General features: G+C 43.0%; 1 protein-coding gene across 2 annotated transcripts in view; it reads right to left on the bottom strand.

Annotated features, from left to right (window-relative positions):
• Window positions 1-363: 363 nt before the first annotated feature.
• ACTN2 (actinin alpha 2) overlaps window positions 364-20,279 on the bottom strand; it is a 76,130-nt gene continuing 56,214 nt past the window's right edge. For both annotated transcript variants that reach the window (XM_032136814.2, XM_032136813.2), the window contains exons 12-21: window positions 19,148-19,298; window positions 16,176-16,284; window positions 14,676-14,816; window positions 12,314-12,496; window positions 9,890-10,024; window positions 8,863-9,042; window positions 7,333-7,479; window positions 5,185-5,250; window positions 3,808-3,966; window positions 364-2,534 (exon numbers count right to left, since the gene is read on the bottom strand). In XM_032136814.2, coding sequence (XP_031992705.1) covers window positions 2,376-2,534; window positions 3,808-3,966; window positions 5,185-5,250; window positions 7,333-7,479; window positions 8,863-9,042; window positions 9,890-10,024; window positions 12,314-12,496; window positions 14,676-14,816; window positions 16,176-16,284; window positions 19,148-19,298 — 1,430 coding nt within the window. In that variant the 3' untranslated portion in view covers window positions 364-2,375. The remainder of the gene's footprint in view (window positions 2,535-3,807; window positions 3,967-5,184; window positions 5,251-7,332; window positions 7,480-8,862; window positions 9,043-9,889; window positions 10,025-12,313; window positions 12,497-14,675; window positions 14,817-16,175; window positions 16,285-19,147; window positions 19,299-20,279) is intronic.

Below are 20,279 nucleotides of genomic sequence, written 5' to 3'. Positions count from 1 at the left end.
ACAGGCACGTGACCAAACCCAGCTAATTTTTGTATTTTTAATAGAGATGGGTTTTTGCCATGTTGGCCAGGCTGGTCTTGAACTCCTGACCTCAAGTGATCCACCCGCCTTGGCCTCCCAAAGTACTGGGATTACAGGCGTGTGCCACCATGCCCCGGGCCATCCATCATTCACTTCTAAATGGTTAATTGTTAATTCTCCATCTTATGTTCACCCTCTACCTAATAAGCCTGTCTCTAATTCTTTAAGGGAGGCAAATACTAACCCAATGACTGTTTTTAATTCTCATGGAACCTTTAAGTGAGGAAGTCTGTAGTTAACCAAAGTAATGGTTATTTTTTGAAATAACAAAAATAGGGATGCTTTTTTCTTTTATAAATTAAGTTTAATTTAGAAACTTATAAACGTTTTAATTTTTGAGCATCCAGCTTCAGAAATAAAAATAATGCCTAAAATGAGAGTATAAACATGTTTATTGTTTTTCAGAGTTTACTTCCTTTCTTCGTTTATTAGCAGATAGAGACTACTGACCCCCTCCTCTTGCTGAATGTTGTAAAGAAATTAAAAGTTTAGGTAGATGAGTTACCCACACCCATCCTAAAACACACAGAACCCCCTAATAGCCTCAAAGGAAGCACAACTTTCTGGCTTTTCTATAGGGGTTTATGGCCGGGATATAGCACCTACTTGAAATAAAATAGAGTCAGAGCTCATCTAAACCATCCCAAAAGTGTTTGGCATTAAAATCAAGGATTCAAATATTTCAGGAATCTGGAAACTACCAATTACTTAATAATGAAGCAAATCAAGAGAAATTCATAAAGGTTGAAGGTTCTAAATGGCCCAGTGTAGGAAAAAGAGTCAAGCTGTCAGACAGCTTGGAATGGAAATATCACATTTCCAGCTGTTGGTGGAAATCTATAAAAATCTGAGCAAACAGACTGTAGGTAACAGGCATGTTACTGCTTCTCTAGTAATGCTTTAATTGCTGTTTGCAACTGTATTTGTTTGTTTGTAATCCATTTCCTGATCATTAAGGACTCAGATATAAAAAGAATTCCTGCTTTATTCTCTACAAGCTGTCAACAAGATGGAAAAACAGAGGGGAGAGTTATAGCCTACAGCAGTGTGAGCACAAAGAAAGAATGAACATTCAACGGATCAAGATGTGCTAGCGGGAGTGCATGTAGCATCCTGTGTCATGGAGCAGACCTTTAGACACAGAACCAGACATGGGACTTGTTAGGATACACTGTCCAATCCCAGGGGTGAACACACACCGCACACTAGCTAAAACATCTAGTTATTCCTACTACACAAAACACATGTAAAGCTTCCGCAAAAGAAAGAACGCACCTCCACTGCTGCTGAGAATTAGTCCTTTCCTACTATAACTCTGGCTTCTCCTTAACAGGTCATAAAACTAGAGGCATAAGGAAGTCCTGACTGGAGAGCTGGAAGGATACTGGTTTCTGACTTGCCTTGTGATGAACCAGTCAGTACTACAGAAACCTGCTTATTTAAAAACAGAGCACTTTTATGTGGTCATCTCTTGAGAACCTGTACTAATAAGCTCTAACAAAAAGCATGGGAACCTGGAATCAATAAATAATCCTAAAAATCTCATTTTACCTAGCGACTGCATCCTTCTCTCTGGCAATTAAACTGACTTCCATGTTTCCTTAGGTCTGTATTCTGGAGGCTAAGAGAAGCATCAAAAAATCACTGACTGAGTCGACCATCCAGCCCTAAATAATGAAGAGATGACCATAAACTCTATTTTAAAAATTGTAAGTGCCAAAAATCTTTTGGGTAGTCTTTTTAATCCCTGGCAGTTCCATCTCACAATATTAAACTCATTTGAAGACACAATAGTAATCTTTGATGAGCATGAAAATAAAACATTAGAATCCCAAATATACTCCCCTGGGTCAATCACATAAGCATATTAGAGATAAATGAAATTTTTTACAAATAGCAAACCTTTATTTACCAATTTGTGGTTTCTTCCCCTCGGTCTTAAATCTTGGGTATTTTGTATTTTCACATTTTTCACTTTCCTTCTGTCCCTAGATCCTCCTAATTTCCTATTACTCAAGTAATTTGTTCTGTTTAATCAAAGAAATCAACCCGATATTTCATTACATTTCACTAAAAACTCAGAAATAAACCTATTTATGAAGCGCACTATGTCATATACTGTAGAAACCTCCTTTTAGCCGTGTTATATTGCTGGCAATTCCTGAACTTCGAAAGGCTTTTTTTCTCCCCTCTCTCTCTCAACTTAATAAAGCTTGTCAAAGTTTCCAGGAAACAAACTGTGACTTCTGCTTTTATTGCATTCTGATGGGATCAGTGATTACAGCAGCTCAGCATCACAGATCGCTCTCCCCGTAGAGTGCGGAAGAGAACGCAGCGTAATCCAGGGCGCCAGGCACACTGCCTGGGCCCGAGTAGGCGGGCATCCTCTTGATGCAGTACTGGGCCTGATCCGGGGGCAGCTCCCGACGCAGCTCCTCCGCCAGGATGTACGGCTGGAAAAAAAATACACACGTGTTTGCAGTCAGTTGCAGAAAACACCACAACATAAACAGTCTTCATACTTACATATTTCTCGCACCTGTTTACTTTTTTAAAAGGACTAAAGAGTAGGGAGTCTATTGGCATAGTAGTACCAGACAACCAACAGAAAGCCGAGTTTTACTTGTAGGAGCATATCCAGAAGCTGGCCTGGCCAGCAGGAAGGGTGATATGCTTCATAAAGGCAAATGGAGCATTACTAGTAGTTCTCAAACTGAGCCACAATGCGAGGATACGTGCTATGATCTGCAGTTCATACCAGAAAAAATGAAGCTTTTAAAAAAAATGTTCAGTGGGAAATAGGACAATTCCAGCCAAATAGTCTGGTTGGTAAAAGTCAAAATAAGTAAATCTCAAATATCACATTATAATTTATATCATTATAGTTTGTATATTATATAATTTATAGTAGAAGTTTCTTAGTGGGGTTGGAGGAGCCATGGTTTCTTACCTTCTAAATCAGCTGGGCTATTTCCCATCCACCCTCACCCCAGGGGTAAATGATTCATTTTAAAGAAAACATTATTTTAAAAATAACTGGTATTATCTGATTTTTAAAGTAATACATATGGCTCTGTTAATGTGTTTTAGCATGCTAACCTCCTTGTGGTAATGTTCATTATCCTCTCAGCCAGAAAACAGGGTAAAAGAAACCTGCCCCAAATTGAATTTATACATAGAGATGTTTTAATTGTTTGAGGGGTAAAATATTACAATTCTGAACTGGCAACTAAACTCCTCCTGAAGGTCTAGGCTACATGTAATGAAAAGCTTGGTAATTTTTTACTGACTGAACGGCTATATTTAACTTTGTTCCATGGCTGGGCACAAAGTCAGGGTCATTGATCCTTAGGAGAAGGTATCCAGTTTTATAACATCTAAATTGCATAGTTTCTTCTTTCTGAGTCACATCTACCAAACTGGAATGTAAAACAGGGGTTGAACCAGTAACACACACACACACACACAAAAGTACAAATACACTACTATCCCTTCTATAAAAACTCAACGCAAGGCCAAGCGTGAATGCCGGGAATGGCATGTCTGTTTCCTCTGTGCTGAGTGCACCATTGTTGTGTGTCTACCTGCTGCTTTCTGAAATCGGTGCCAATGTTGTACAAAATACACTGGTATAAAGATGGTTTTTATTTACAACACTGTTGCCTTTTTTGTTAGAACAATGTAGTGGACTCCTGCTAAAGCAGAAGCAAATCTGTCAATGCAGACCTTATCAGAAGCCAGGATCCGGAAGGAGGCAATGACCTGCTCGGCGGTGTCGGTGTCAGCCGTCTCTCTAGTCATGAAGTCGATGAAGGATTGGAAGGTGACGGTGCCTTGCCCGTTGGGATCTACCAGGGTCATAATGCGGGCAAATTCGGCTTCGCCCTGGGGCAAAGTAGCAAAGAAACATGTATACGAATGGTACACAACTCTCAACAGAGCTGCTTTCATTCTTTCCCTGGTGACATGCCAATTCCTTTAGGTCTGAAAACTGAATTATTACCTGCGTTTCCCTTCAGTCTTTGGACGAGATTCCCCTTAAGGGTGACTAAGGTTTACTGCTATCAAACAATTTTAAAAGTTGCTGGAGCTTCAAACCAGAAGCTTGTAAATGTCAGAATTCTTTCCTCTCTGGGACCCACTGCTGGCCTTGATGGGTCATGTAACGTAATTATGGAAGAGTAGGACAAAGCGAGAACTGAGCCCTTTTCTCAGATTGGAACTAGGAAAGCGATGCTGCCAAAATGAAGGCAGCTCAGAACATGGCTGTCACGACTGTAGCTTACAGTCCCAAAGAGAATCAAGGCAGGCCAGGTTAAAAATACTCATTAATGGGTAACAGAGAAGTGTTGCATATACTAGGACTATCCCAGCCCACAGGGCAATGTAAGTTTATCTTGGCGGATTTACGACTAAACCTTTTTTACCTGTCAACATATTAGAGGAAAAAGCACTTGAAAAATCATCAGGATCCTACTGAAAGCCACTGAAGTGTACACTTTAAATGGGTAAACCGTAGTACGTGAGTTATATCTCAGTAAAGCTGTTTAAAACAATCAAAAAGCCTATGTTCTCATCTCCTTCACTAGAAAAAAATAATCTGACCAATTATTGAATAAAAGTAAGTGCTTTGGTTCTGTGACTTTTTTTTTTTTTTTTTTTTTTGATGGAGTTTCACTCTTGTCATCTAGGCTGGAGTGCAGTGGTGCAATCTCAGCTCACTGCAACCTCCGCCTCCCAGGTTCAAGCCATTCTCCTGCCTCAACCTCCCAAGTAGCTGGGTGGCGCCCGCCACCACAGCTGGCTAATTTTTGTATTTTTAGTAGAGAAGGGGTTTCACCATATTGGTCAAACCCCTGACCTCAGGTGATCTGCCCGCCTTGGTCTCCCGAAGTGCTGGAATTACAGGCATGAGCCACTGCGCCAGGCCCCGTAACTTTATTTTTATATAGTAACAGTGAGACCTTCAAAAATATTATCCTATATAACGAAAACGAATCAATCCCAGATGCACTACCTTGGTTTGAGCTTGTCGTCTTCTATAATAGAAATCCAAACTCAATAAAATATCAAATCTTAGTATAATTTCAACTTCTGTCTTACCAGGTCATAACCCATGGAAATCAGGCAGGCTCTGAAATCCTCATGATCCATCAGGCCATTCTTCCTCTGTTGGCAAAAACAAAGGACAGAGCAGGTGAGCACAGGGCAAGATGAGAACTCTACTTGACCAACTGAACAAAGATCTGGTAAGAGAAGTGCTTTGAGCTCTGCCAAGGTCGTAAATGTCACCACCGACTTGCAAGAAGGATGGAGCCAGCACAAGGATGTTACAAACTAGTTTCTTAAAAACGAAAAAGAGGGGAGAGGAGGATAAAGACCAGACAAAAATGAAAGGAGACCACACGCTCAAGAAAATAGCAAAAGGAACTAGTCGGGAGCTCACTACTGCCACCTACTGACAAAGAATCATTCGTGTTTAATATGAACAAACTTCTAAACATGGTAAGTTCTGTATTGTACTCCTTGGACTTTTGTCGCAAAAGACTGTGATCACCTCGGATTCAAATCAATGTGCTTTCTTCCTATAAAGCAGCCTCAATGAGTGAGAGTGTCTTTCAACAAGAGATGGTTGTGTACAGGGATGACGATCCATCATTTCCCTCCTTGGAAGAAAAATGACTTGGGCTTTAATGAACGCAGTTAGGTCAAATCACAGCATGCTTCTGCACAATAAAGGTGTGCTGAAACTATAAGAATGTCAATATCCATCTCTGTGTATAATTTTTTACTTATGCCTAGCTCTCTGATCAGAAGTCCACTGTCTGAACCCTCTAAAAGGCCCAAATCTGACTGGTCTGTCTAGCCCAGAGGCATTTCAGGAACCACTGATGGACATTTGCAAATCGTAACAGGGCTCCATACAAAGTAATAGTACATCCCTTTTAGTGATCTTTAAGAATTGGAATGTAGCTAGGCGTGGTGGCTCACACCTGTAATCCCAGCACTTTGGGAGGCCGAGGCAGATGGATCACCTGAGGTCAGGAGTTCGAGCAGCCTGGCCAACATGGTAAAACCCTGTTTCTACTAAAAATACAAAAAATTATCCAGGCATGGTGGCACATGCCTGTAATCCCAGCTACTTGGGAGGCTGAGGCAGGATAATCGCTTGAACGTGGGAGGTGGAGGTTGCAGGGAGCCGAGATCACACCACTGCACTCCAGCCTGGGCACCAAAAGCACAACTCTATCTCAAAAACAAAACAAAACAAAACAAAAAAAAGAGAAAAAAGGCCAGGTGCAGTGGCTCACACTTGTAATCCTAGCACTTTGAGAGGCCGACGTGGGTGGATCATGAGGTCAGGAGATCAAGACCATATTGCTTAACATAGTGAAACCCCATCTCTACTAAAAAAAAAAAAAAAAAATTAGCCAGGCTTGGTGGTGGGTGCCTACAGTCCCAATACTAGGGAGGTTGAGGCAGGAGAATTGCCTGAACCCAGGAGGCGGAGGTTGCAGTGAGCCGAGATCATGCCACTGCACTCCAGCCTGGCGACAGAGTGAGACTCCGTCTCATTAAAAAAAAAAAAAAAAAAAAAGAATTGGAGTATGCCTTAATAGTCACTCACTTTCAGCCACAGGATTAGTAAATAGTATTTTCTCATAAAGAATTGGTTTTACTCAATATTATTCAAATCAAAATACTAGATGATATTTTTAAAGCAGCACTTAACTTTTTATATGCTTTTATTATGAAAATTATCACCATTTTATTGGTGCGTGTCCTTAAAAGAAAGCATGCATCAATTTTGTTAACTAAAACAGAAAACTGAGTTTTAAATGTTGAAAGAACAGGTTAAATTATGACCAGATGCTTTTTCTAAACAGTTGCTTAGGAAAAGCATATCAGAGTTTTGTATTTAAGTCTTTACAAAATGACCTAAAGCCAACAATCACATTTTGTGAAGAATACACTTTGACTTAGAACAAATCAGCTTTGATGTCAACTACAAATGCATTCTTATTAAGCGATCTGTATGAAACAGCACACAAACCTGGACTTTGTGTCACCTTGAGCAACATCAAAGCTTAGGACACTTGGTTTTAGTGGCTATTATCTTTTGTCATTAACTATCCTGTTTCCCTGTAAATGTTGTGGAGCCTTAAGACTTAAAACAAGAGCATGCATATTATTTCAGATACATTGTTTAATGTCCCCAGTATTGCCCTTCAAATAAGTAGAGAGTGGTACCCTGTCAAAGTGGTTGAAGGAGGCTCTGAACTCATTCATCTGCTCCTGGGTGATGCCCTTTGCGTCTCTCGTCAAGATCTGAGTCTCCACCTCATTGATGGTTCTGGCGATGGTTGTCAGCAGCAGCTCCCATCCAACACGAATGTGCTAATGAGGGAAAAGGGGAAAGATCAGTTCTAAGTCTCTACAGCATGTCAACTCTGCCTCTTTACTTTCATAACAGTACAGCTGACTCAAAGGGCTTACTAAGCAGGGCTCATGATAGCCTTCCCTACACCTGAAAAAAAATTCTACTTTGTCATCTGTTGCAAGATTCTGTAGTGAGAAGTACTCACAAGTACCCACCAGGGTTCTAACAGTGGCAGAGGGCACTCTGCAGTATATACTCTATAACCAGGGTTCTAACAGTGGCAGCGGGCACTCTGCAGTATATACTCTATAACCAGGGTTCTAACAGTGACAGTGGGCACCTCTGCAGTATATACTCTATAACCAGGGTTCTAAGAGTGGCAGCGGGCCCTCTGGCAGTATACTCTCATTTAACCAGGGTTCTAACAGTGACAGTGGGCCCTCTGCAGTATATACTCTATAACCAGGGTTCTAAGAGTGACAGCGGGCACTCTGCAGTATATACTCTATAACCAGGGTTCTAAGAGTGGCAGCGGGCCCTCTGCAGTATATACTCTTTAACCAGGGTTCTAACAGTGACAGTGGGCACTCTGCAGTATATACTCTATAACCAGGGTTCTAACAGTGACAGTGGGCACTCTGCAGTATATACTCTATAACCAGGGTTCTAAGAGTGGCAGCGGGCACTCTGCAGTATATACTCTATAACCAGGGTTCTAACAGTGGCAGCGGGCACTCTGCAGTATATACTCTATAACCAGGGTTCTAACAGTGACAGTGGGCCCTCTGCAGTATATACTCTATTATCAGGGTTCTAACAGTGACGGCAGGCCCTCTGCAGTATATACTCTGTTACCAGGGTTCTAACGGTGGCAGCCGGCACTCTGCAGTGTATACTCTGTTACCAGGGTTCTAACGGTGGCAGCAGGCACTCTGCAGTATATACTCGCACTCTGCAGTATATACTCTATAACCAGGGTTCTAACAGTGGCAGCAGGCACTCTGTAGTATATACTCTGTTTGTCACTAAAAATATTTTCCCTTTTACCAAGTAGCAGGATGAGCCCTGAGTTATACCTGCTGGCTCCCAGGGAGATCAATTTGGGCCTAACTGGCAGAAATGCAACAGTCCAGTTTCTGGCACCCACCTTGAAGAAGTGTAGTGAATTTATGGTGGTGATAATAATAAGATAATGTCACTGTTGGTGATACCATATAGTCCTCGATATAGCTCACGAAGCATTTCCACAAATAGTGACTGGAAAGGCTTAAAGATCCCTAACTTTCATACTTGTAGGTCTTAACAGGAACAAAGAAAGACAAGTGCATGAAGAAAGCACCCTGAGGAGGTGGCATGGTCCCCGGGAGAAGTGAGCGGCGCACACCTGTCTGGCTGCGTACCTCCATCGTGTAGTTCGTGTGCTTGTTGTCAAAGACGAGGGCCTCCTGGATGAGCTGATGGTCTCCCTCCAGCTTGTCGATGTTGTTCTTGTAGTTGATGATGTTGTGCTCGTACTGCTTCAGCTGATTCATCTGGTCTTCCAGGGCTCCTGTGATCTGGATGGAGCTCCGGGCAATCTCCTGAGGGAGGCGAGTGAGCAAGCAGACAGAGAAGAAGAGTGAAGTGCCCCCTAAGGGAGCTCGGCAAGAGGCGCCGTTCCAGACCCTGCATCGGATGCTAGGCCAGGGTCAGGCAGCGGCCAGTGTCACTCGGTTCACTTTTCTCAGAGGAAGTGGGGACTGGGTAGCATTGCAGAACAAAACAAGGTCTAGTTCTAGACTGTCTAGAGAATGGGAAAAAAGTCAACCAAGATCCAAAACAGAGAGGCAAGAGGGGTCAGAGATGAGTCCTGTTAGCTTCTTGCTGTGGGAAGGAAACGCCCTCGGGCAGAGCTGCCCTTATATTTTTAGATGGTCTCCCCTTTAAGAAAAAAGTCAGTATTTTAACACCAAAAGGGTGGTAGGGCAAGAAATAAGTGGGTCAATAAATGTCTCCTGGCTGTTCTTGGTGATCAAAGGGCAACAGTATTAAAGACCACTGTCTCTGAAATGTTCTGAAAATGCAAAGTATTTGTGGGCCTTCACGGGTCCTCCTTGTAGGGACAGATGGTTTGAAATCCAGGCCCTGCAGAGGCCAAACACTGAGAAAAAGCCCTGTCACCATTTTTAATGAGAAAATAAACAGAACCCAGCAAGACCCCCCTCCCCTTCCTTGAGTGCCCCCTTCCTGCATTCTGTATTGTACCCCGGTTTGCACACTGTCCCCAACAGCCAGGGGCTGAAAAATAAAGCCGGGGTGATAACAGAACGGTGCTCCCACCTGACGGAGTGGGTGGCTGGAAACCACAGCACGTGCGGTGTCACTGCTGCGTGGCTAAGGGACTTATCGCAAGGCTTGTGAACAGCGCCTGGGAGGGCGCTGGCTTACCTCCATCTTGTTCTGGATCCAGGGCCCAATGGCATTGGCTTGTGCAGCAAACTGGCGCCTCAGACGCTCGTTAGCATGCTGGCGAGCCAGCTCCTCCTGCAGGGACTGATCGCGGATGGGCACGAGTTGCTTCACCTGTCAGGGCCCAAGGACAACAAGGGTTAGAAGCCAGCTGTGGTCTCATAGGAACGACCACAGAATTCGGGAATAGTCCAAGGGGTGGGGGTGGGAGTGGAGAAGGAGAAAGGAAGGGAGGAGGGTGTGGGGGGAAGGAAGAGGGAGGATAGGGAGGAGGAGTCCCTAGTCTAGGGACTATAGGATGGGCTTGATTTAGCTTTGACTGCCATCTAGTGCCACCAAGTGCCTGCTGAAAGACAGGATGAGTTGGAGGGTATTTAAGAGCCTGCATTGGGAGCAGGGACCATTCTCCTCCAGCCAGAGGCTCTCAGCCTGCTGCGCGACTAAGGCAGGGCCAGGTCCAGAGTACAGAGGATTTGTGAACTTGGATGAAGGGAACACTGACATGTTTATTTTCACCATCTCAGATTAAAATTTAGCACTCCCTTTGTTTATGAATGATGTGGACAGCAAATCTGCAGCAGTATTTAGCAGTCCCTGTGACCTTATCACAACATAAATCATAGACATTCTATACTAACATTACGGTTATGCCTGCCTCTTGCAATAAATATCACATACACTCAGCACTACTCCAAAATTATTGGACCTGCTGTTAGATCTTGGTTTTAAATGTGTTAATAAAGAAGCACATACATTACAATAACTTTAAAGATATTTGAATAACTACATTTCAATATAATTTGTTTCCTTTGTAATATTAAATATTTTTATAAATTTACAAACATTATAATCAGAAGGAATCCACAGGCTTCCCCAGACTGCCAGAGGGGTTCATGACACCAAAATGTGAAGAGCCCATGCTGGGTTCATGAGTTCGATTCTTATACCTTGTTGGCCCACAGAAGAGTATACACCTGGTCTACCTGCTTTCTGTTCCATTTGTGAGTTACATTTTAATGCTATGCCTCCATTCTCTTTCAATCAATGGAAAAGAAAAAAGCTACTTCAAAAATCTTTCTTTATGTCATCTGGAAAACTGCTACTAAAAGCATTATTATTGTCTTTTTTTTTTTTTTAACAAAAATCCATTTGCTTTATAACTTACTGATGGGAGAAAAGTTTGTCTCACTTCAAAAAATGATATATTTCTGCCCAGGCGTGATGGCTCACACCTGTAATCCTAGCACTTTGGGAGGCTGAGGCGGGTGTATCACCTGAGGTCAGGAGTTTGAGACCAGCCTGGCCAACATAGTGAAACCTCATCTCTATCAAAAATATAAAAAATTAGCCAGGCGTGGTGGCGAGCACCTGTAATCCCAGCTACTAGGGAGGCTGAGACAGGAAAATCACTTGAACCCAGGAGGAAGAGGTTGCAATGAGCCGAGACTGTGCCTCTGTACTCCAGCCTGGGCAACAGAGTGAGACTCTATCTCAAAGAAATAAACATAATAAAAATGAAAAATAAAAAATGATATATTTCCTTTATTTCCCCCCTAAGAAAACTACTTAAATCAGTTTGGTTCCTTTCTCTCTTTGGATGTTTGTTAGGAAGACCAGAGCTAAATTTAAAGCTCAGATGCACTAATTAACTACTATTTCTCAGATGAATACTCTCCTCTTCCTCATACCTGTTTTTGTCTTTTGCGCTGTTTATAACTAACTTGCAGCACGTGTGTTTTTATAGTAAAAGCCACTTCAGACCCACGTGGTGGACTTATTCCTCAAAGACTATGATTGGCATACTGAGATGACTAATTGGGCTATAATTTCAACCATGAAAAGAAATGTCTCAATCTTAAAAATGAGACAAAAGGGCTCAAATTATCCCATTTGGACCATAATTACATATGTCGATAGTTGCCCAGAATTTAAAAGGCAGCAAGTTAGTAAGAATACTTTCATTCCCAAGATGAAGTTTTCTAAGCAATTTTTCTGCATTTAAAATTCATACACATCTGGGACATGTCTATATCATATTTTAAAAATTCTTTTAAAAAGTACTATAAGTACTTGTAACCAAGTTTTTAACCAAATTTCCAGTTGGGGCTTTAAAAACCATTTCCTTCATGGTATTAGGATCATAACCTATAGTGGTTGTGTCAACGTTTATAAGAGTTTCCTTAAGTAAAATAATCTCTGCTTTCTTTCCCCACAAACTGCAGAAGCTGCTGAAGGGTCCTTAAGAGTTTATCACATTTTGCCTGTGAAATTTGGGATAAAGGAAAATCCTGATCATGACGCAAAATGAGGCTGTCACCCTAAGTCCCCAAGGCGTTAACTTCCTCCTTCGACGTCAGCTTCAAGAATGCCCCCCAGTCCCACACCAGGCCCTCAGCCACCCACCTTGTCCCACTTGGTCCGGAGCTCATCCATGGTGACAGTGCTGTACGGGTTGCTTGAGCTGATTCTGATGCTGTAGCTCTGAATCACCTTCTCCACCTCGTTCTGGATGGCCATGATGGACTGCCGCTCTCCGTCCGCCTCCGGCAGTGTGGCCTTGAACTGCTCATGCGCAGTGATCAGACTCTACACCCGAGACACAAGTGGAGAAAAACAATGTGGCTTGAGTGTTAATTTCAAAGGCTTTGATATTCCTTTCTGCACACAAGTAAATGCCTTGATAATTGCAAGAATCTCTGGAGAAAAACACATTCTGAATGCTTTAGAAAAAACTCTTTAGGTACACAGAAGTCAAGTTCCTGGAAAATGGAAAAAGGATATCATGATGACTATTAATTTGATTGATGGCTATTCATGTAGAATCTTTTAAAAAATAATTTTTTTAAATCAGTTTTCCTTTCACTGTTTTTGATCACCAGCTATTGTTTAGGTCTTTCTTATTTTCTGCTGACGAGCAGAACTTAACTTAGCGGCACTTCCTTTTTTTTTTGAGACAGGGTCTCGCTAGGTCACTCAGGCTGGAGTGCAGCGGTGCAATCATGGCTCACTGCAGCCTTGAACACTTGGGCTCAAGTAATCCTCCTGCCTCAGTGTCCTGAGTAGCTGGGACTATAGGGTATACATCACGATGCCTGGCTAATTTTTTTATCTTTTGTAGAGACAGGGTCTCATTATGTTGCCCAGGTTGGTCTCAAACTCCTGGCTTCGAGTGATCCTCCCCGCCTGGGCCTCCCAAAGTGTTGGGATTACAGGTGTGAGCCACCACGCTCAGCCCTTAGCTGCCCTTTCTAATGGCCAGTGTTACCTTTGTAGTCCTACAAAAGCATCTAACATTTGCTACCATTATATCTAAAGAAAACCAGGAAGTATATCCCTACTCCTCAAAAAGAAAAGGTCACAGAAACCAACTCTTCCCAGAAGGCTCTCTAAAGAGCCATTTATCAAACCTATTCTTTGACCTGAATATCAGCAGCCCCACAAATTCAGCTGCTCAAAGACCTCACTGCTTCGTGGAGCACCTTTGAGTGTGAAGCTACTGTTCTCTTTAGGTGCAGCAACAGGTCAGCTGCCAACAGAGTTTTGACAAACAGTGTGACTTCCAAGGCATGCTTAGAGGTCTCACTTATTCCAAAAATAAACGATTTTAGACTGTTGGCCTGTGCTTAAGAGTGCATGCAGGAAACACCATCAGAGCCTCTTTCAAAAGGTAACTCCAGTGTTCATGGAAGCACTTTCTTTCCCCTGGCATGCAAGTGCAAACCCTTCTAGACGGCTCCTGGTAGGGAGGTGTGGTTTCAAATCCCAACCTTCAGGATTTCCTTTCTACTTGGATTCTTTTTGATAACATATCTATTTTACAGAAAAAAAAAAAAGAGTAAAAAAGTATTTTCTCTTTTTATTCTATAATACATAAAATTCACTGTAAAAATTCTCTAAATAAATTATTCCTGGCTAACCGAGATTAACTTTCCTCCCTAACATCACCACTTAGAAGCTTTGTTTACAGTTCTGAAGTTCCAGAAAAAACTATAAGCAGAACATTTTAGATTGGCAGTAGGCAAAAGGTAGGTGCTGATTTGTGGCTTCTTATGGTTTACGATCTGGCAAAAAACTCTGTAGATCTAAATAAACAGTAATATGCACACATTTGCAAAGTAGTTAACTCAGCAGCTAGTACACTTATAACTTTTTCATGAATAACTCCAAGAGCACATATGTTTATTTTGCTCAATGATTCAGCAGTTGTTGTTGTTGTTGTTGAGACAGGGTCTCACTCTGTTACCCAGGATGGAGTCCAATGGCGTGATCTTGGCTCACTGCAACCTCTGCCTCCCAGTCTCAAGCGATCCTCCCACCTCAACCTCCCCAGTAGCTGGGACTGCAGGTGTGCACCACCACACCCGGCTAATTTTTCTGTATTTTTTGTAGAGACAGGGTTTTGCCACATTGGCCAGGCTGGTCTCAAACTCCTGAGCTCAAGCAATCCACCCGCCTCGGCCTCCCCAAGTGCTGGAATTACAAGCATGAGCCACTGCACCTGGCCTCAGCATTCTTTGTTAAAGAACAGAGCTTTTGAGACATATTCAACCTTACTTGATTGATTTTAACGGGTTTGCAACACAGAGTAGTAAACACATTTTTAAGCTAAGGGTCAAGGGTAATTTGGGCTTTCTAGCCACATATGTTTTTTTTTGTTTGTTTGTTTTTTTAAAGAAAGAAGACAAGAAACCAAATAACAGAACTCTAAGTTTAAATGACAACTCACTTCTAATGCATAGGGCATACAGAGTTGGGGTTCTATTACCTGGATCTCCTCAATGCTATGGACAATGAACATATCTTGCAGATCCTCCATAGCACCCTCCATCCAGTTGTTGAAAGGAGCAGCCCTCTTGGCAAACTCCAGGTGAAGCTGATCAATGGTTTCTAGCAATTTCTCCATTCTCTGAAGAATAAAGAGAAGCAAGCATTACCATAGACTAATTAAAAAATTCACTGAAAGTGTGTGTGTTCCATAACAACAGACTATTCTCTGACATTCTGTTAATCATATTAGCATGTGTCTACAAAAGATTACCTGATGCTCAAACAATTAGGCTGAGCCCTGCAGGTCTCTGAGGTGCCTTCTGAATCAAAAAAGGATTTAATAACATCCAGAGCAGCCTCATTTGGAAAGTGTCTAAAGTACTTCACTACATGCTACTTTTCTGAAAACTGAGACTCCACATACAGCAAACTGTAACTTGCTTTCAGCTAAAGCAGGACTTTATAAGAGGACCTGATTCCCTAACTGTGCCAGATTAACAGAAATGCAGGGCATCTTCCACGTTTTAGAGTCAACATGTGCAGAGAAGTTGTATGCCTTTCCCAAAGTCACCTGCCTAGCGGAGAGAGAAGGAACTGCAGGTTCATGTTCTCAAATCCTCATTCAGGATTTAACACAGATCACCTCTTGCCTTTCTGGGCATATGAAAGCACAAGGTTTCAAACAACAGGATGACCCTGTGCTTGTTTCCCATGGCAGACAAGTGGGGGCAGAAGGGGAAGGCATCTCCGTAGCTTTAAGCCTTCTATAATTAATTAGGTTCATTTTCCCCTCCTGTTCTAAAATGTTTTGCGCTGTCTCTGTTACATGTCTGGTCTTTTCTCTCTCTCTACATCTCTTTCTTTAAGCAGTTTTGTCACAGCCATTTGGCATTTGGGAAGCTTGATATTGCGTTATCTCAAAAGTCAAGGAGTCAAGGAGAAAAGACTCAGGGAACTGGTAAACTGCTTATTTCTCTCATGTGGGAGATGTCTTCCATGGTTAAAGACAATTGGGGCAGTTAAACACCAGCTACCTACTATGTCTTAACACTTAGTCTTACACTTAAATAAGGCCAAATTCGTCCCAATTCTGTTTCCTATCAATGTACTCACTTCAACACTTGGTTCCATCTTCCCTTTGCACATCTCTGATTTCCTGACTCACTCACAGCTCAATTTACTCAGGTAGAAGGACTTTTGGAAACGTACTGTTACTACCAAATACAAAGCAGATTTATGCCGTAATCGCATCACCCCTGGATTTTTTAAAATTGAAAAATACACTTCGCTGCTGTCTGGATAAATTACAGCACAGAGCTCCCAACTTCCCATTTCCCTCTTTCTTCCACTTTTCATGTTTTCTTTAGAGATTCCTTTCACTAGACAACCTGCTTCATGCAGAGAAGCATGAAGAGAAATAGACAATGAAACACCAGTGATTTAATTAAAGAGCTTCTATTAAAAGATTTCGTGTCAACAAGTGGCTTCAAGACTTCACCTCCAGGGCTTCTCTCCTCTTCTGAGTAAGCGTTCCCAGTCGGTCCCACTGGTCACAAATTTTCTGGCACCGATCATTGACATTCACAGCGTCGTGATAGTCCAGTTCACTATTAAAAGTGAAAATAAATGAAGATTAACTTTCCCAGATGATGAGAGAAAATGAACATGGGCTAAAAAGAAAAACAACAGGGAAGTTTAAAAACAAAAACATCTGAAATGTATCCACATGGACACAGAGAGTGGGCTGACAGAGAGTGGAGGCTCAGAAGGGTGAGGGGGTGGAAGGGTAGGTGGATGATGAAAAATTACTTAGTATGATTTCATACAATGTATGTTATTTGGGTGATGTTTACCCTAAAAACCCTGACTTCACCACATGTAGCAAAACCGCACTTGTGCCCCCCCCAACATTTATACAAATAAAACAATAATAAAAAATAAAAATCTGATAGAGAACTGGGATGGTATTTCAGGGTTTTGTTAACTGTCATCACTGTAAACATCACTCTTCTCAGATAAATCACAAGAAGAATTCTTAAAACTTTTGCTGGCCAACAGATTTCTAAACAGAGAGAACTGCTGTCTTCTTAATGCCGCAGGCTCAATTTCTTTTCCCTTCCTTTTCTTGGAGAGGCCTCCAGAGAGCATTATTTCTAAGTGGCAATGTCCCTGTGAGTGAAGGTCAGAAGACAGGTCTCTGACCTGGAGGACAGTCCTGTGGGCCAGGATGCAGCCACAGTGACTGGGGAGGGAAGAGTCAGCCTGTGCCACATTGTGTCCTTGGCTTCCCTAGAAGAGCACTTGGCCTCACCACTGGGTAGAGTATCAGGTCCAGAATGGTACCGTGACTTTATCTAACATAGCGGGATTTCTGAAATGGGGCCGAACTGAGCCCTTCCACTTAGAGACAGAGAGGTTCTGACTCATCTGATGCCACTAGTGACAAGCAAGAGCAAAACGATCTCTCACTAAATCCTTACTTTTCCTTGCCAGATCCATCTATGCATTCTACCTGGGATCTTTCTGTGCACACCACTGAAGCAATTTTTTTTTTTTTTTTGAGACAGCATCTTGCTTTGTCACCCAAGCTAGAGTGCAGTGGGGTGATCATACGTTATTACAGCCTCAGACTCTTAGGCTCAAGTGATCCTCCTGTCTTAGCCTCCCAAGTAGCTGGGACTACAGGCATGTGCCACTACAGCCGGCTCTTTTCAAAAATTGTTTAGAGATGGAGTCTTGCTGTGTTGCCAGGCTGGTCTCAAACTCCTGGTCTCAAGCAGTCCTACCTCCTCAGCCTCCCAAAGTACAGGGATTACAGGTATGAGCCACTGCACCCAACCTAAAGCAAATTCTTAACTAGAAGCTTAACCCAGTACCTCCAGGGATAACAAGTTTGAATCCTGTACAAAACTTAATCACCTTTTTCATTCAGATATAAATCAAGAACCATGGAAGTTTAAAGACATCTTTGGGAGGCTTCTTCAAAAACAGTCCAGGATTAGACAACTTTTGAAAAGTCCCCTCCTACCCTACCAAATCCATTTCCTTAATGCTTAAGTTCGTTTACTTTTTTTTTTTTTTTTTTTTTTTTGAGACGGAGTCTTGCTCTGTCGCCCAGGCTGGAGTGCAGTGGCCTGATCTCGGCTCACTGCAAGCTCTGCCTCGCGGGTTCACGCCATTCTCCTGCCTCAGCCTCCCAGGTAGCTGGGACTACAGGTGCCCGCCACCATGCCTGGCTAATTTTTTTGTATTTTTAGTAGATACGGGGTTTCACCACGTTAGCCAGGATGGTCTCGATCTCCTGACCTCGTGATCCGCCCGCCTCGGCCTCCCAAAGTGCTGAGGTTACAGGCGTGAGCCACCGCGCCCAGCCAGAACATGGCAGCTTTAAAACGTAATATATTGAAATAAATTTTTATTATTTAAGTTTTGAAGTTACCATTATGTGACAGGCTCTAAACATTCTACAGATGTATCAGTGATTATAATGGTGGGCAAAGGAGTAGGAAATAAAATGTTGTCCATATTACAAGGGAAAAGGACCTGAAGAAAGCTCAGAAACACAGCATGGAGGCTCCTCTCCCCGAGGGCAGCCGCGCCCCAGAGCTCACACTACACAGAGCGGGAACTGAGAACATTCACTCCGTGCTAAATCCAGCCTAGGCTCAAATGTCGTGTCAGTTCTTCCCATAAAACCAAATGCATGAAAGTGAAACAGCGCTTATGGGATGATAAAGCAAAGTGGGACCCTGACATCTCTTCTGCACACATGAGGCAGTGCCCACTTTTTTTGTTTTGTTTTGTTTTTTTGAGATGGAGTCTCGCTCTGTCACCCAGGCTGGAGTGCAGTGGTTGGATCTCGGCTTACTGCAAGCTCCACCTCCTGGGTTCACACCATTCTCCTGCTTCAGCCTCCCGAGTAGTTGGGACTACAGGCGCCCACCACCACGCCCAGCTAATTTTTTGTATTTTTAGAGACGGGGTTTCACCGTGTTAGCCAGGATAGTCTCGATCTCCTGACCTCATGATGCGCCCGCCTCGGCCTCCCAAAATGCTGGGATTACAGGCGTGAGCCACCGCGCCTGGCCAGTACCCGCTGTTTTGCATTGGTTTTATGTTGATTTCAGGACAGGCTGTATTCCACCTCTTGCACTTCGCCCGGGTCAGGCCGCCTTCCCATAGCTTTCTGGGCCCCAACATTCCAGACTTATTTCTCATCTTCCTGGAAGCAAAGCTGCCTGTGCTGGGGGCGGGGGTGCTGCTGGATGGGAGGACATAGGGATTCTACCACAACCTAAGAACCGAAATCTGTTTCTACATTTAACGAAACAAGGAGAATCCCTGCACAGAGTGCCTCCAGCCTGGTTCCCTCCGCATTTAGTCAGGAAAGGAAAGGAAAGGCAGGCCTTCTTCTCCCCTCTCTGTGGAATCCCCAGGACTCCCGGGAGGACGGAGGGCATCTGCACATACTTCAGCTCCTGCGCGATGGCTGCGATTTGCTCCACGCGGTCCTGGTGCGCTGCCAGGTCGCTCTCGAACGCCTCGTGCTTCCGCAGCAGAGCCCGCACCTCTGTCAGCGACGCCGACTCGTAATCCTTCTGCAGCAAGATCTGCTCTTTGCCTGCAAAGGTCGTAGCAAGAAAGTATGAATATGCTGAGGGCACAGTGGCTTCCTCATGCCAGCCACGTTCTCAGGGAGTGTTGAGATTCCAAAGAACCAAGAGAAGGGGATAGAGAGGGGCAGGACTGAAGACGCAGGCCAGGGCTATGATGGAATTCGGGCTGTTACTTGCTGAGGATGCCCCAGCCCCTTCTCAGTTTTGAAAGCTCGTGTCTCCAAATAAAGGGGAAAGGAGAGCATGCTGAGGGCGTTTTCAGAAAAAAACAAATTTGTAGTCTTCATCATTCTAAGTCACACATTTCTGATTCCTGCGTGATCCTCAGTTAAGTTAGTAATTATTGACTCCCAAGAGCTACTGGGGATGCTTAGATAAAACCCCGGTGCTCTATTTGTCTACCCATGAGTTCCACCCCACCCTAGTTCCTTTTGTTTGAAAGCTATACTCTGTGTGCTTAAATGGAGCCTGTGCTTTGTTTTTCCTGATAATAAATATTAGAAATTTTCCTCTCTGACCCTCCACTTATATTTTCCCATATAAATATTTCCTAAATCCAGTAACTGCTGTGGTCACGACTGGATCCACATTTATCCCCTGGCTAACGACCTTTAAGAATTCTATGAAATTGGAAGTGGAAAGCAAATGTTCATATGTTTAATGATGACGATGTACCACTTACTGTGTACTAGACGCTACTCTAAATGCTTTCTAAATACGAACTCATTAAATCTTCATAGAAACCCTATGAGGGAGGTATTACTGTGATTTCCATTTCGAAGAGGACACTGAAGCCCTGCTAGATTAAGAATTCATCCGGGGCACACAGCTGCTATGCATCAGAGCCGTGCCTCCAACCCACCTGGCTCCAGCTTCTTTGCTTGTAACTACCTGTCTATGAAATATTAAAAATCAAGCAACAATAAAAGCAAAAACCATAAAATGAGGAAAAATCTCCCAAATCTCAAAACAGATTATTACATGAT

This window comes from Hylobates moloch, unplaced genomic scaffold, assembly GCF_009828535.3.
Source record: "Hylobates moloch isolate HMO894 unplaced genomic scaffold, HMol_V3 SCAFFOLD_18, whole genome shotgun sequence".
NCBI classification, from domain to species: Eukaryota; Metazoa; Chordata; class Mammalia; order Primates; family Hylobatidae; genus Hylobates; species Hylobates moloch.
The sequence above is the reverse complement of the archived record's forward strand: the minus strand, read 5'-3'. Positions and strand labels throughout refer to the sequence as shown.